The sequence below is a fragment of the Rhinopithecus bieti genome, unplaced genomic scaffold (assembly GCF_001698545.2).
Source record: "Rhinopithecus bieti isolate Rb0 unplaced genomic scaffold, ASM169854v2 scaffold_21155, whole genome shotgun sequence".
Taxonomy (NCBI): domain Eukaryota; kingdom Metazoa; phylum Chordata; class Mammalia; order Primates; family Cercopithecidae; genus Rhinopithecus; species Rhinopithecus bieti.
Window position 1 is genome coordinate 1,076,156 of NW_016810615.1, and position 18,014 is coordinate 1,094,169.

At 37.9% G+C, this 18,014-nt stretch overlaps 1 protein-coding gene across 1 annotated transcript in view; it reads left to right on the forward strand.

Moving 5' to 3' along the window:
- Nucleotides 1-16,874, forward strand: part of DIAPH3 (diaphanous related formin 3) — a 522,774-nt gene extending 505,900 nt beyond the window's left edge. Inside the window, 1 exon segment of the mRNA XM_017892515.1 lies at nucleotides 15,615-16,874. Coding sequence (XP_017748004.1) covers nucleotides 15,615-15,877 — 263 coding nt within the window. The 3' untranslated portion in view covers nucleotides 15,878-16,874.
- Nucleotides 16,875-18,014: the final 1,140 nt, after the last annotated feature.

Genomic DNA, 18,014 nt, shown 5'->3' on the forward strand with positions numbered 1-18,014 from the left:
AATTGGAGAGTATAAAAATTAAACTTTCTTAGGCTATATGATGATTTTTGTAAAGCAGCTTGTGCAAACCTGGCACTTAATAAGTGCTGTAACATACTAGTATTGTTGTTATAATGAGTCTTGTAAAACAGCCTGAAATGGGGGGGAAAAAAAAACTTAAAACAGTTATTTTATTAATAAGTTGGTGAGAAAGTGAACATAATTTTATTATAACTAAATTTGAGTTTCTTATTTGTGGATTGTGTTATAGTGGAAAATTTTACTATTTTTTAAATCTTTGTTTTTGAGAGAGGCTCTCACTCTGTTGCCCAGACTGGAGTGCAATGGTGCAGTCATGGCTCACTGCAGCCTCAACCTCCCAGACTTGAGTGATCCTCCCACCTCAGCCTTCCAAGTAGCTAAGACTACAGGTGTGTGCCACCATGCCCTGGCTAATTATTTCTCTTAATTTTTTGTAGAGATGGAGTCTTACTATGTTGCCCAGGCTGATCTTCAAGTCCTGGGCTCAAGCAATCCTACATCTCTGCCTCCCAAAGAAAGGGTTGGGATTACAGGCATGAGCCACTGAGCCCAGCATTTTATTTTTTTTAACAAAGTATTTGTGATATGTCACATAATAAACCTCATTGGAAAGATAAGGAGTAACACCCCCCCATTATAATAATCTTTAATAAGTAAAGCTATAACTGTGTACAATAAGGTTTGTATATACCAGGAGAAAATAGGCAAGAGATTAGATTAGATAAATAAAATTATTCAGATTGGAAAGTTCGTAAGAGTTGTACTACCAAATGGGTTTGGTAAAACTACAGAGCACATTGCTTCCGTGTTCTACTCCAGAGAGCGGTCTTTTCATATCATGAGATTCCATTAATTGCGAAGGTTTCTAGATTCCATTATTGCGATATTTTCCTTCCTCTTCCAAATAAAATGAAAGCCAATAGAGAAAAGTAGTACCATTGCAAAATCTAAGACCTTTAGAAATAGAATAATTAGTAAACATATTATTATTATTATACCATAATAGTTTTAAATGAGTGTACTGTGTTCTATATTTTTTAAGTCAACAAAAGTTACGCAGGGTACTCCAATGCCTCATCAAATTTAATGATTGGTGACGGGTGTAGCTGTCTGACCTCTAGTGGCTATAGCTTATAGCTGCATTTTCATTGATTGAGTTTTAAAAAAAAAAAAAAAAAAAAAGACTAAGGAAATAAGTCTTCTTAGATCCTAATAACAGAGTTCTACAAGTAAGTGTACGATTAGTGTCCCTGAAGTTCTGCTGGTCTAATTGTTGGGGTACTACCTCAAGGAACAGAGGTCAAAACCAACTTCGTTAATCTATGAATTTAAATGCTTGCAATGTGTCAGCAGATCCTGCCCTGAGGCCCAGCAGCCAAGCAATCTCTACAGCATTTTTTTAATAGATATTGTAAAGTTCATAATAAGCTCTCAATGTTGATATTCAACAACATGTCATAGGCTTGCATGAAATATTTTTAAAATCCTGATAGGATACCTATGTATGACAATGTATGTTTTTATTAGATATCTATATGAATAATATATCTTTCCTAATGGGTAGGTGTGTGTTTCTTAAATATTTGGGGTTTTAAATTTACAGCATTACTGTTCCTCATATACTCCACCATGTTTTTGAGACAACCCTTCTGAGTTCAGGGTGCTGCTTATGACCAAGAAACCAAACGGAATTGACCAACAATTTGAGGACATAAACCTGATTATTTTGAACGATTGAACTTATAGATGCTACATTTACTATGATGCCCCAAATTGAAAAAAAGTTGGAAAATTTGTATTTAGATTTGAAAAATAAAAAAAACATTCTGCCATGCGATAGTAACATATTTGTCTTTAACATAAACCATACCGTAATACTTGATGTAATTTATTCTTTTTTTGCATTGTGTCTCCACTGAGAATTCTAATTTCTCTCAGTAACTTAATGAATTGCCAAGTATTTATGGCCAATATGGGTCTCCAATATTTTTTTAAATTTCAAATACCATATGGATTATAAAGTTCCACATACTTTAAGGCTTCTATGCTAACACTTGTAGCTCGTTTAAGAGGATGTATGTGAAATGGAACAACTAACAGTTACTGTATCTTGTCCTCCTTGTCCATTTACCTGCCGTTAGCACCTTCTTTAGCTTACCGAGGGTACTGTACTCTAATTTCTTTCTTTTCTGCCCTCTGTATCGTACATTTCTAGTCTTTGTGTTTTGTGTTACCATAGAGACAGGAGGTGCTCCAAAGCCCAAAACCCCGAGAAGGCAGACTGGAAGCAGGTCTTTGAGGAAACAGTCCCTGTGGACAAGAGAAGCCTGAGGCAAGAATCTACGGCAGTAAACGGGAAGAGGGGGATTGTGTGGCCCAATCTGACTGTGTGTCCACAGTCTCAGAAAGCACAAGCTCTGCTAATGTTGTGTTAAAAATGAGTTGTTTACTGAAACCAATTTTACAGAGACCTCAGTGCAACCTGGGATTTCATAGGAATCAAGCGTGGTGTTTTATTTGTAAAAAAATAACTGAAGTGACATTGACCTATTCCTTTTACTATTTTCCTCATTAAAAGGGAGCAGCTTCTGAGAAAGGTCCTCTTTGACTGACTTATTTTGCCGATCAAAAATCTCACCTTTAAAATAAAGGTTCATATTCTTCGACTCGGCAAAAACCATCAGAATTGAACCTGCCATTTGAGTTCAGGAGACTCTACAATCAGCACCTAAATCATTGATCCAAATATGCTAGTTATAGAAATAAGTAGTTTCTATTTATCCTAAGTTGTCATGTAGTCATGTACTCCCTTCATATTTTAGATAACTTACAGCTTTTAAATGTTTCTCTGTATTTAATGAATTGTTATGTTTCCTACTATATTAACTCATGTCATACTTTTAATATTTTATTTAGGAGGAGGCTTCTGAAAGATTTAAAATAATACAGATTTTGTTTCTCTTGTCTTTTCTTAGAGATGTGATGTGAGGTCCTGTAGGGGAAGTGGGAAGAAGAGAAAAATGAAAAATTTAACAACAAAATAATGTGAAATAGAATTTAAACGAACAGATGTTTTCTGAATTACCTTTAAAACCAATTTCTTTTTTGGAATGGGAAAAAATCCATGCTCACGGTGTTTGCTGGATGTTTTTTCACAGATCTAGCAGTCTAAGCAGGGAAGAATTCAGAGAAATTCAGAGAACATCAATATTTCTTCCTAGGTTATCTGCACAAAATTGTCCTTTGAAGGAAGAAGGCCACTTGTCTGTAAATCTGTAAATAGAAATAAGGATGAGTAGGGCTCTCTCACTTTCCTCAAACTGACAGTAGGAGGCAGTAGTGTACTAGCCTGAGTACTCTCTTTAGGGTAATGTCTATGACTCATGCCAGATTTCTCTTTTTCACTCATTTTCTAGAAATACATGAAACTAAAATCTCAGAAATCATTTCACATTTCATAATGAAGCTTGGTACCATCAATCTAGTACAAGATAATGCTGCTGTGCTATGAATAGAACAATAAAAAGAGGCCAGTCCATCAGTTTCTCATAGTGGCAACACTTGAACCTAACCCCCACATAGGTCTTGATCCAATATGAATAGGAGAATAGCATGGAATAAAGGTCAATCTCATTTTGAAAGGAAGGAGAATTAGATTTAATAAGTTAGATCCTCCTAATTTTCATTTATTTACTAAAACATGTACAGAACTAGTAAGTAAAAGTAGAAGAGTCTCTGAACGGTAACCCAGTCTCCCCATGCCTAGATGGCTGGATAAACAGATGCCAAAACATAGACGGTAGCAACAGTAGGCTTGTCATTATTAGCATTCAAATTTTGTGAGTATATTTTTAATCTTCAGCCTTTGTCCAATTTGGCCATTCACAGAAGCTACCTAAATCAAAATTACCTAGAAATGTATAACTGCTCCTTCCTCTTTATATGAAACAAAATCACAATAAAGTGCTAAATATTGGAACAATTCATTTTCACTTGATTGTTTACAATATATACATATTCAACTCAAAATAATGTATGGGTAATAGCACTGTGAAAAACTCCAGGTTCTAGATCTGTGCTGTCCAATATGGTAGACAATAGCCAGGTGTGGCTCCTTTTTTTTTTTTTTTCTCTCTCTCTTTTTTTTTTTTTTTTTTTTTTTTTTTTTTGAGATGGAGTCTCGCTCTGTCACCCAGGCTGGAGTGCAGTGGCGTGATCTCAGCTCACTACAAGCTCTACCTCCCGGGTTCACGCCATTCTCCTGCCTCAGCCTCCCAAGTAGCTGGGACTACAGGTGCTAGCCACCACACCCGGCTAATTTTTTGTGTGTTTTTTTTTTCAGTAGAGACGGGGTTTCACCATGTTAGCCAGGATGGTCTCGATCTCCTGACCTCATGTTCCACCCTCCTCGGCCTCCCAAAGTGCTGGGATTACAGGCCTGAGCCACCGTGCCTGGCCCAGGTGTGGCTCTTAAGCTCCTGAAATGTGGCTGGTCTGAATAGAGATCTGCTGTAAGTATGAAATACACATTTGATTTTGAAGACTTAGTACAAAAAAATGCCAAAGATATCATTAATATATTTTTGCTATATCTATGTCAAAGTGAGAATATTTGACATTGGGTTAAATACAACACATTATTAAAACTAATTTCACCTGATTTTTTTTTCAATGTTTAATGTGGCTTCTAGACATTTTTACCTTGCACGTATAGCCCATTTTTGTCATTCTCATTAAATTTCTATTGGACAGTTCTGTTCTAGACTCAATGTTGAGTCCTCAAGGGACCCAAAAGCATAAAAAATGTACAATAAACCAAAAATGATATGTCATCAGCTGTATCTGGGTAGTATTACCCTAAAGTGTTTCTTTTTTTCTTTTTTAAGGTTTAGTTTAAAACATTAAGTGAAACAAAATGATAAAATCATGCCATACTTAGGTTTAGTCACTCAAGAAATGAATTATCAAGCCCTTGTTATGAGGCAGGCACTATGCTAGGGCTTGGGAATACACCAGTGAATAAAACAAAGATACCTGCCTTCATGGAACTTACGTTCTAGCAAGTTAGGTCACAGTTAGATGGATATGAATTAGATTTCTTACTACTTGAACATATTTCTATGTTTAGACATGGCTAATGTAGTATATATGTAGTAATAGGCCAGACAGAAGTAAAGGAATATTTCTTTTTTTTTTTTTTGAGGCGGAGTTTCGCTCTTGTTGCCCAGGCTGGAGTGCAATGGCACTATCTCGGTTCACTGCAATCTCCACCTCCCAGGTTCAAGCAATTCTCCTGCCTCAGCCACCCGAGTAGCTGGGATTACAGGCATGCGCTACCATGCCCAGCTAATCTTATATTTTTAGTAGAGACACGGTTTCTCCATGTTAAGGCTGGTCTCGAACTCCTGACCTCAGGTGATCCGCCCGCCTTGGCCTCCCAAAGTGCTAGAATTACAGGCATGAGCCACCATGCCCAGCCGTAAAGGAACATTTCTATGTATATAGTCATACATAAAATTATTTTATTATAAAATGGTTATAAACACAAATGTATCCCAGGATTGAATTTTCTAATGAATAAAAACATTATTTTAAGCAGATTCTTATTAAATGCATACCAAGAATCAACCTGAAGTATTAAGTCTACATGGAAATTTTTTAAGAGTCTATGAACATATAATCATATTGTTTTACAGTACTGGCCACCCTAATTGGCTTCAGCTTTTCCCCAGAATTTTGAACTACTAAGCAATATTGTTTTGCATGTTCATTATAGAAATGACAGGATCTTAAATGTTTCAAAAACTTCGCACGTAGGATGGTGGGCTAAACCCTCATTAAATTAACTAATAAACTGACTTAACCATAATTTCAACTCATGATCACTGAAGGAACAGTTGAAGAAACTATACCTGTTTGGCTTAGAGAAGAAAAGATTGAGAAAATATAATATCTGTCTTCAAATATTTGATGGGCTAGTGGGTGGAAGAGGAATTGGATTTAATACAGCTCTAATGGAAAAAATCAACAGAGCCAGTGACTAAGATTTCAGAGAAACAAACACTGGATAAATCTAAGGTAAAACATGTAATTATTAGAGCTGACCAAAGGTAGAATATATTGCCTGATGAGATTGTGAGGCAATGACTCGAGGTCTTCAAACTGAGGCTGGAGAGCCACTTGATAGGATGCTAACTAAATGTAATTCAAGCATTGGCTAGGTGGTCCCACCAAGTAACAAGGGGTCTTTCCATTTGATTCTACATTACATGATTCTGTGAATCAAAATGAAATGAAACAGGAATAGCATAAGTTATTCAGAAGAAATACCTGTACATTCAAAATGTCTAATAAATGTTGAAGAAGTGTAAGAAATAAAGGAATATACTTAAAAGCACACTATGTGATGAGACTTAGAAATGGCTTCAGAAATATGTTCTAGTCCTAAAGCATTTTAAAATAGTTAGCTAGTTAGTTTCTAATACAGCTCCCAAGTTATTAGCACTTGGAATCAACCTCTCCCCAGCCTCTTCGTCCTGGGGAAGTGTTCTTTCCATTTCACAGCATGTCTATTTGCCATGGCCTAATCATGTGTCCCCGAAACCAAGAGGGCCAACGATCTGGACTGAATTTGCCAGAGGCAAATAGCAAAGCCTATGTGGCCTTGGCAGTTCATGGACTTCTCTAAACCTCAATTTCCTTATCTATAAAATGGGCTTGTTGATACCTGCACTTTGGGATTGTTGTAAAAGTTTTAAAATAGCATGTACAGGCTAGGCACAGTGGCTCACACCTGTAATTCCAGCACTTTGGGAAACTGAGGCAGGAGAATCACTTGGGACTAGGAGTTCTAGGTGAACATAGCAAGACCCTGTCTCGATTTTTAAAATTTTTAAGTTAGCCAGACATGGTGATGCTTGCCTATATTCCTAGCTACTCCGAAGGCCAAGACAGGAGGACACCTTGAGCCCACGAGTTCAAGGCTACAATGAGGCATCATGGCACCACTGCACTCCAGCCTGAGCAAGTGACAGAGCCAGACCCTGTCTCTAAAAACAAAACAAAAAACGATAGCATGTAAAAGGTTTATCAGGTATGTCATAAGTGTTTAATAAGTATACTGTCAAACCATACCCCTGTATTATTTCTCTGCCGTCTCCCTCATGAACCACCAGATCAACTGACGAAATTACTTCCGACCCAGCATCTATTAGCTGACAAGCCACTACATACTTTAGAAATATTTATTTAATATCTGCCAAGCCACCTCCAGGTGACCACAAGTGTATAGTAGTCTGAGACAGCTGTCAATAACAGAGAGCATGACTGATAAACAGACGCTGTGGTTGGTTTCAGCCTGTTAGTGTGAAGAGCGTGAAAGCGTGGTTTGAGAATGTGTTATTTGAAGTAGTAGTGGGGCATATGTAGGAATGTTTAGGGAGGCCACGGTGGATACAGTATTGGAGCTCTGTTGTCAGGGCTGGAAATGCAGATGTGAGTCTTCTTCCTAGAGGAAAGGACTGAAGCTGTGAGATCTTGATGGAGAGAAGGTAGAAAGGGCAGAAAAGTGGGCCAAGGATGTAACTGTGAGAAATGGCCACATTGAGAGTTATGATTGTTTGGTAGAGGTTGGGAAGGTAGAACAAATTACCATAAAAGATTTAAAATGAATCATCAAAAAGTAGAAGAGCAAGCACGGTCAAGGGCCATATCATGATAGAGCACATTAACCAGAAGTCTGAGGACTTAGTTTTATCTCTGGCTCTGCCTGAAAGTTATCTCTGCTTTCTCAATTTTATGTCAAACAAGGTAAATATACCCATATTACCTATCTCACAGGACTGTTATAAGAATCACGTAAGTGGATATACAGGGAAAGTGTTTGCAAACTATAGAATAACCATATATAAAGATAATGTGATCATATCTATATTATTCCATAATAATGTTCAAAGTCACAAATAACATCTACATTGACTTCTAACACCAGCTACATGAAGTTAAGCCAGATTTCACAGGTAACAGTCCTCTAAAAGATTGCCTTTACTTCAGTACCAGTTGCAAATTTGAGGGTCCCTAGGTTACCCTCACTTTTGATCACTTGACTACAAATTCAGTGCTTCCTACTACCCTCTCAAATTCAATAATTTGCTAGAATGACAGAATTCAGGGAAGTACTATACTTACTGTTACAGCTTTATTATAGCAAAAGAATACAAATCAGAAGTAGCCAAAGGAGAGACACATGAAGCCCCTATTGTCTTCAGAGACGCATCACCCTCCCTGCACATTGATGTGTAAGCATGCACAGAGGATTACCAACCAAAAAACTCACCTGAATATCAGTGTCTTGAGTTTGCACTGAGGCTTTGTTACTTAGGCACAATTAGTTGAATCATCACCCACATGATCGAGCTCAAGCTCCCATACCCGTCTCCTGCTCAGAAATCAGGCTGATAATCATTTGGCTCAAAACCCCAACCCTCTAATCACATGATTGGTCTTTCTGACTTGGGTAACCCCCATCCTGAGTCATTCATTACTATAAACTAGGGGCCCACCATGAGTTACCTCATTAGCAAAAACTATCAGTTTAGGGTTTCAAACTATACGTCTCAGGGGCCCAACATGATTAAAAAATTCCAAGGCTTTAGAGGCCACTTCCCAGGGACTGGGACAAAGACCAGCTGAATTCTTTATTACACACATTCCAAAACATTGCAAATGTAAGAGGAAAAAGAGGCATGAGTAAATGCAATAGAGTTTAGGAATTTTGATGCTTTGGGTAATATTGTAAGAAGCAATTTCAATAGAGAGGTATGGAGGAAAGCCAAATTAGAATTGCTAAGAATTGAGGGGAGAGATGAAAAAGAAGAAAGCAGATACGGAGAAAAGTGTCCAACTCAGGTAGCATATTACAAATCAGGAAGATAAGCAGTCAAACAGAAGAGTTTATTTTACTGTTCTCTTAAAAGGCTGAACCTATCCTGGGTGTCATGTGCACAGAGCCTGTGTCATCTTGAACTTCCTTCTAGCCCTACACTCAATTAGAAAAACTCAGCATAGGAAACTGTGAAATGGCAGTGCTGTCTTTGAATTTTATTTAAAGGATAGTGATACAGAACGAGAATGAATAGAAGTTTACATATGAGTTTTTGCAAAGAAAGTTCTTCATCAATTGTCTCCTCTATTCAAAGATACCATTATCTTTTGCTTTGCCTACTGTGTTTAGATAGGGAGAGTATTGTTTTGTTTAGTTGTTTTTACTTAATTGGTTTTAATAAGAGTTTCTGGCACCCCTAAAAGATTTTAACTATATGCAAAATGACCTTTTGCTCTTTGAATTATTTTTATATATTTTCAATACATAAGATAAACAGCAAAATGAAAGCAAGGAAAGACAATTATTTATAGCATCAGCAAATCAACGGTAAGGAAAACCACAGGGATATGGGCTGCTGGCGGCCACCACTAACTTCCGTTACTGCATAGATTAAAAACATATATTTGTCACACACTGTACTATCATGTAGACCCAGTGGTGCTTTAAAATTGTATTTATGGGTGATTCTTTTTCCTTCACCAAAGTAAAGCCATTGCTGGGGTGAAACAAAAACGCTACTTAGTAGGTCAAAGTAATAGTTCGAAGCAAAAGGTAAAGAATTGTGAGGAGAGACCAAATTTCAGGAACACTGAATAGATGCAGTCAATTTATAGACACCAGAGTTCTACATTCTTCCTCCTGTCAAAGCTGCCACAGACTCACCATTGACCACAAAAGACAGGAGCTCAATTTTATTTTTCATCTGAGAGTTGGCACTCCTAAGAAGCCAGTGCCCATTAGAACCACAATGTGAGGGGGGATCAATACTGACTTAAAAGGAATAATGCCTCTTTCTGAACCATAACTGATATTTCCTGCAGCAGAGAAGTCTTCCCCAAGGGCCGTCTGCCAGGGCCTTAGTTAGCCTTACCTTCTTAGCTCAAGAAGCATAAAAACTATTGGTTGAAATATTTCCTCATTTAGATGCCAAGTTGCATATATTCATATATATATATATATATAATTTTTTTGTCAGCAACTTTCCTAGTTTCCTGCGTCTTTTGTGTTTCTCTAGAAACAATGGAAATGTTAGCACAGGATGATTGAGTTTTTTTAAGCTTTCTTTGTCATCCAAATCTACGCTCTGCCAAAGGTCATGTGGGACCCAACACTAGATATAGCTTAAGGCCTTTATTCTCATTTTTAAGTCCAGTGGGTATCAGTATTTAAGAGGCATTCAACTCTCCAACAACGTTCAACTTTTAGTTCGGTTTCAAAGAAAAAGCTGTGGTGGGTCTCTAGATTTAATTCTTATAGTAAGAATCCTGTGAAGAATTACATTGAAATGAGTAAGTATTCCTATCTTAAAGGAAAATAGCATGTATTCTCATCGTGTTTATTTCCACAGAAACACAAATACAAGATGTGTGGATTGCATTTTCATAGTGAATTGGTACTAAGAATAGCAGCTGGTTCTTTGCCTATCAGTACTACAATCAACAGTGGCCCTGAATATTGGCAGTAGTCCTAGATATATTGTACATAGAGATCAATTGTAGTATCTTAAACAGAAAAAAAAAAAAAGGCCTAGGATTCAATTTGTAAAATAATAAAACAAACTCCTCACCTTGAAGAATTAATCATCCCACTTTGCCTTAATATTTTTAGTTTCCATTTAAAAGTGTGTATGGTGAAGATTTGAGTTGAGAAAAAGAAATGCTTGTCTTTTTATTGATACCCCAGCCTTACCTTTCATTGAGTCCATATGTCCTAGGTATCATCTTGCATTTGTAACTAACTTCATATGAGAAGAATGGGCCCACCTGCCTCAAATTACAATTTATTTATGCCTCTGAGCACCTAGATTGAGTATAGATTTTTCTCCAACTTACAGGGTTGTGGGATCACTCTGTTGTTTGCACATCAACCATTTAGAAATAGTGCATGTTTTTGCATGGAATTTAGGTCTCCAGCCCACACAAAGCCACCATTAACAAACTTCTAAAATAATGGTAATAACAGAAGACACCTGGCCTTGACACAACATTATAATAAGATTTCTGTATAAGAGTGAACTTCTGGGGTCAGCGGGCACAGTGACTCACACCTGTAATCCCAGCACTTTGTGAGGCTGAGGTGGGTAGATAGCTTATCCCCAGCCTGGCAACAAAGCCAGGCTTAAAAAAAAGGAACTTCCAACTTGAGCACTTCCTCTTCCTGCACTATCTCTAATTATAGTGGGATAGGCAATCTTCTGTCCAGCTTCATTTACCTGCTTTGCAGTTTAAGATCTGACTTGCTCAGTTCTACAGTTTTGGTCTCCCATGGCTGGAGACAAACCAAAAAGAAGGTGAGGACCAGAATGGGGGCTGTTGGGGTGCTGAGAGCTAATGTGAGGGCTGAGAGTGAAGAGTTGTTATCTAGGAATTTCTAACAAAGCTATAAACATCCTTTAAAAAACTCTTGTGCACTTTTCTTTTTTATTTCTTCAGTGGTCTTAGGAATGGCCTCTCCTTTTTACACTGTTTTGTCTGTTGCTTCTCATGAAAGATTCCTCACCTGAAACCACAGAGGAGACAAATACCATCATAGTTTTTCTCTTATCATTTTGTCCCTAAAGCAAGCCCACAGCTCTTTTGAGTTTTCTCAGAAGGATAGAAATGGTTTTGCCTGCCTTGGCCCATCCATTATTATTTACCTAAGTCTCCAAAGAAGTTCAAAGAACAAACACTAAAAGAAAAACCCAGGCAATGCTAGGCATTTCATCCTTGGATCTGGTATAGATCAAGGAGTACTAAGACATTCAAATAGATATACAGTCCTTGTTTTTGGCAGCATGCAGTTCATTAGCGACCTTGACAAGAACTGTTTGAGAAGAGTAAAGGGTCAAAAGCATGATTGGAGTGGGTTCAAGAGAAAAATAGGGAGAGAGAAATTGAGAGAGTAAGTATGGGCAATTCTTTCAAGGTATTTTGCTATAAAGGGAGCCAAGAATTTAGATAGCTGGAGCAGGATGTGGAGACAAATAGAGATTCCCCCCACCTCCTAAATTTATTATTATTAGAGCTTCTCTGCTGAGGGGAATGAGCACCTGGAGAAGGAAACCTTTACAATGCAGCAGAGAGAGGGCAAAGCAGCCAGAGGGATGTCCTTGAATAGACAAGCAAAAATCACATCCATCACTCACCTTGAGGGCTGTCCTCAGAGGGGAGCTTGGAAGGTTGATTCATCCTAATAGGAGGGGCAGATGTATGTGTGTGCAGTAGGCAGATAATAGGTGTTGGGGAAGAGGTGAGACACGTGCAGGGGCTCCTTCTGATCGCCTCTATGAATGAGTTAAATGAGAAAGAGGGAGGACATGTTGGAAGTTTGGAAGAGTGGGGAAGGTGTGAAATAGTTGTCCAGGAGAATGGAAGAGTGAATGGACTAGGGAATTGTAGTGGGTTAAAGGTCATGCTTTCGAAGTTCATAGTCATGAATCTAAGTGAGACCAGGAAAGAAATGGAGGATGTGTGTGACCTTGGACATACTGTGTTAAGGTAGTTTACATGGGTGTACTATCTGCTTTACAAAACTGTTGCGAGAATTCAGTGTGTCAGAAGGCATTTTGAAGTATAAGTACAGGACACCATTATTATGAAACTTAGCTTTGAATTACTTAGCACTTTCCTTTGGCAAAAAGGTTTTCAAATTTCTTGAAGACAGCCTCAGTATCTCTAGAGACAGCATTTGGCGTCAACCACTGATGTAGTCAGTAACTAGGTCTAAGCAAATTACTTAACCTCCTTTCGCTTTTACCCCTCAATCTATATGCTGAGGGTGTTAATGTTTGAAGTGCAACAAATGCTTTATACATAAAAGTACTATATAAATACAGACTATTCATAAGATGGTATGTGTGTATGAGTTTTGTGTGTATGTGTGTTTGTGTGTGTGTGTGTGCGTGTATATATATATATATATAAAGTTGTAATAATTTGCCTACCAAGTTCGGTATTTCTCTGAAGGAAAACCACTGACTTTAAGAATTCTGATTAGAAACTTTCCTTCTTGCTTTCATTCAAGAAAGAAATTAATGGCATTACTATTCAAACTAATGCTTATCTTGTGTCATAGATTGTGGAAATAATTCTTTACCCAACACATATTTATTGAGCACCTACTGTGCGCCAGCGACATTGTAGGCACTAAAGCTATAGCAATATTTAAAACAATGTCCCTACTTTCTTGGAGTGCATACATGCATGCGCACATACACACATACACATTTCATATTCCAGACCCGTATTTTGGCTAATTTAATCTCTTCTTTGCCATTAGACATTTAACTAGAGTTGTCCAATAGCAGAATAAACTGGTTTGTTGGAGATACCATCATGGTGGAGTGGTTTGCAAGAAATCAAATAAGCAAAGATAAGAACATTTTGGGGAAGGAGCAGTAAGCTGGCTAACATTCTACATTTAGCTACAAAGGCAGGTTTCAAGCATTCTTTGGGACAGAAGTGTGGGTGCTAGAAAAGAAAAGGATGTGGTCATAGGAACTGCAGGAATACCACATCTACTGTGCTCTTTCCAGCAAACACAATATGTACATTATAAGCTACAAAGCATACAATCCTTTAAGAGAAAATCACTGCTCTATTAGATTTTGATTTTTGAGTAACAATTGCCCACCTGATATAGAAGGTGAAAGAAAAAGTGTATTTATTTTCTTCCAGCAGCTAAAAGGTGATCATACTTCTAAAATTTGTTGAGAATGTCCAAGAAAGTGTGTAAAATCCTCATCCATCACTGGAAGCCCCTGGTCAGGAAATGACAGTGCAGTAAATATCTTCAGCAGCCACCTTTTAATGTACAAGCTGTTTTCAGTTGGAATTTTCAGCACTCCCATAAAACACACTGTCATGAGTGACTGCTTGTGCTCCAAAGTCATTACTATTGGGACAATGGAACATCTCTCAGAGAATAACCAAAAAACTTTAAATGTCATGTCAGGTTTGTTGAAGCCATTTTCAAGCCCCGTTCAAGGTTACATGAATATTGAGGTTGTCTGTTTTTTATAAGTCACCATTATCATCACCAATAAAAGGATGTATGTGTGTATGTATATATGTACATGCATGTATGTATAGATGTGTATATACTTGACAATTACATATAACATTTGGGTTTGCTAGGAAGTTTTAATTGTTTGCTTGCCAAGTTCATGATTTCTTTTTTTTTTTTTTTTTTTTTTTTTTTTTTGAGACGGAGTTTCAACCTTGTTGCCCAGGCTGGAGTGCAATGGCACGATCTCGGCTCACTGCAACCTCTGCCTCCCAGGTTCAAGTGATACTCCTGCCTCATCCTCTCAAGTAGCTGGTATTACAGGCATGCGCCACCACGCCCAGCTAATTTTGTATTTGTAGTAGAGATGGGGTTTCTCTATGTTGCTCAGGCTGGTCTCGAACTCCTGACCTAAAGGTGATCCACCCGCCTCAGCCTCCCAAAGTGCTGGGATTACAGGTGTGAGCCACTGTGCCTAGCCAAGTTCATTATTTCTTTAAAGGAAAATAATCGACTTTTTAAATTCTTTTTTTTTAGATGGAGTCTCACTCTGTCGCCCAGGCTGGAGTGCAGTGGTGCGATCTCGGCTCACTGTGAGCTCCACCTCCCGGGTTCATGCCAGTCTCCTGTCTCAGCCTCCTGAGTAGCTGGGACTATAGGTGCCTGCCACCATGCCCGGATAATTTTTTTTGTAGTTTTAGTAGAGATGGGGTTTCATTGTGTTAGCCAAGATGGTCTCGATCTCCTGACCTCGTGATCCACCCATCTCAGCCTCCCAAAATGCTGGGATTACAGGCGTGAGCCACCACACCTGACCCTTAAATTCTTAATAGAAACTTTTCTTCTTGATTTCATTCAAAAAGGAAATTAATCTCATTATTATTCAAGCTAATGTTTATCTTGTGTCACAGAGTGTGGAAATTATTTATCCAACAAATATATTTATTGAGGACCTACTTTGCACCAGGGCCATTTTAGGCCCTAAAGTTACAGCAGTAGTTAAAATAATGTCCCTACTGTCTTGGAGCACACATTCTAGTAAGACAGACAATGGACAAGTGAGCAAATATATGATGTGTCCAACCATCATGAGTCCTGTGAAGGAAAACATGATAGGGAAGGATAGAGCATTGCAAAGGGCAAATGCTATTTTAGATGGGTGGCTAGAGAAGGCCTCTCTTTTTAGGTAGTGTCTGAACAGAGACCTGAAAGAAATATGGGACCAGGCCCTGATAATAACCACGTGACAGGCATGTCAAGCATAAAGGAAGAAGGAAATGGGCATTAGTGCTAATGAAATGGTTGGCTGTTATATTTTAGTTTATTCTTAAAACCCTGTGTGATTACTTTAAACCTGTCTTACTCTGTTGACTGTTTCTTTGTTTAGTCTATGTAAGAAGACTACTTATTTATTGAGAATAATTACTTTAAATGTGTTTTATAATGTGCACAGTCCTTGGTTTTCATGGTGATAAGTTTTATGTTTCTTTTTTCCTTACTGTAGAAAATCAGAAAGTGCAGTTGACAGAAGGGTCACGTTCACACTACAATATCAATTGCAACTCAACAAGGACTCCAGTCGCCAAGGAGCTTAATTATAATCTAGACACTCATACGTCTACCGGGAGGATCAAGGCAGTTGAGAAGAAGGAAGCCTGTAATGTAGAAAGCAACAGAAAAAAGGAAACAGAACTTCTTGGCTCTTTTTCTAAAAATGAATCAGTTCCCGAAGTTGAAGCCCTGCTGGCGAGATTACGAGCTTTATAAGTTAAACTGGTTTTAAAAAAAATGATTAAGCCAAATATAAAGCCATGCTCTAAACTATAACACTTGAAAAAATTGCTTTTATGTAAGTGACTTTATATAGTTTTAAATTATGACATATATTAGAAAAATAAAGCTAAATATATGATTGCAATGCTTTTTCTGTGTACTGGAGGTTTTGGTTTATTCAAGATTGTAATGGGCTTTAATGCTTTTTTTTTGTCTCCTGGTATTCCTCTGTTCTATATTTGGTGGTTAAATTATACATATTGCTTTAGAGAGCAGGTAGGTGGCCATGTGTTCAGCAGTGTGTCCTAAAGAAAATACCATCTTTCTAAGCCACTGGAATTTTTACTTTACTATTTTTAACCCATTAACGGATGTCAGGTCATCAACCTCAAGTCTTTACATATCCATGTATATTCCATATATATTGTTTATATAGGCCCAGGTTTCTCCCTAATTGGGATCTATATACTACCAGCACAACATCAAAAACATGTAATTGAATACATTAGGGCTATATATGTAAGGAAATGACTGGTGACCTCATTATCATCATTGTTGAATTCGTGTTAAGTAGACCCTCTAGGGGACCATAAAGCAATAGAGCACGTAACGAAAAAAGATACAATAAGAATGTATGCACTCTCTTTGCCAAATGCATGTGCTTTTGTGTGACGTGAATATAAACAGTATTGCACTGCTGCCGAAACTCTTGGTCTTAGCTAAGACAGTATTTTTCCCCTTGTAATTATGACTCTGAGATAAAATTGCCATTTTGAAATCTCCAAAGTAACAACATTTTTTTTATTTTATGAATAAACTTGGAATTGCAGTTTCTCTGATCTGACAATCAATAACTTTAACAAAGATCTAAATTAGTGTGTCAAGGGAAGTTTTCCTATGCAAATGTAATATTACCTCATTTGGGCATCATTGCTCTGTTAACTCTATATCAAAGAAAATAAACTTGCTACTTGCACTAAATGAAAAAAAATGCTTTCTTTTGTCTCTTTTTTTGAAAACATATTCTGTGGATAAGCTGGGAATAGCCTGTGCTGTGCAGTCTGTCTAAGCATCTATTTTGCTTTATTACATGTAATAAGTAAGTGACTGTTCTTTTACTTTCAGTTAAAAAGCAGTTATATGGAACTAGTCAGGCAAGGTCTATTGCTTTTTATTTCCTTAAGTTGCCACCTCCTTTCAGCTCCAAGTTAATAAAGTTAATTAATTAGAACTATGAACCAGGCCCTGTTTATAGACATTGGAGAACAGAGTATTCTCTACAGCCAGTGTAGGAGTAAATGTGAAGCTGTATGTGTTGCTGAAGTGTGCATTTTGCCCTCCAGTTGCAATTCCTGTTTTTCTGAAAACAAACCTTAAAAATCAAGAAAGGTGAAGGACATTTACACATTTAAGCTGACAGCACCCCTAACAGCAAGGCAGGATTGTTTTGTTTAGGAAGAATTTAAATGAAAGAACTCTATCAGTTCTTAATGTGATTTTGCAGACTTGGGTTTTTCAGAAACAAAACTTAAATTCAGCCGGATAGTTTGGACACACCAGGAAGCAGGTAAACACTCTGGAAACTTGGGACCAGGGAGCAGCCACAGGGAAGAAGCCTGGCAAGTAAAGGAAAGTGAAGATGACAGAGACTCCCGGGGCAGAGGAAGGCAGGGAAGTCCAGTAAAGGAGCAGTCAAGCTCCAGAGCATCTGTCTGCAGGGGCTGAGGGCAACTTTCAAGCAAGAGGGCCAGGAGCCCAAGGCTAGCAGAGTATCAGAAGCGGCTGGCCACCCGCAGGTCAGCAGCCAACACTCCCTCTCCCTTGATGACAGCAGCTGGCTCCAAAAGGGACCATAGCTGTGGAAAGGAAAGCTCTAAACGGCTGATAAAGGTGAGCACCAACTCAAGGAACAGATCATTTGGAGTTACTTTACTTGCTAGATGCCCCTTCAGCAATGGGCTAGAGGTATGATTAGGGTTTTAAAATGCATAATATTTCCTTAGCCAAACCATAGCAATGACATTAAATTTGAGGGCAGGCGTTAAGGTACAAGTTTATTTTTTTGAATAAGCAGTTTGTTCATTTGAATGAGCCGGTATGATTATTAACTTTTTTTTTTTTTTTTTTTTTT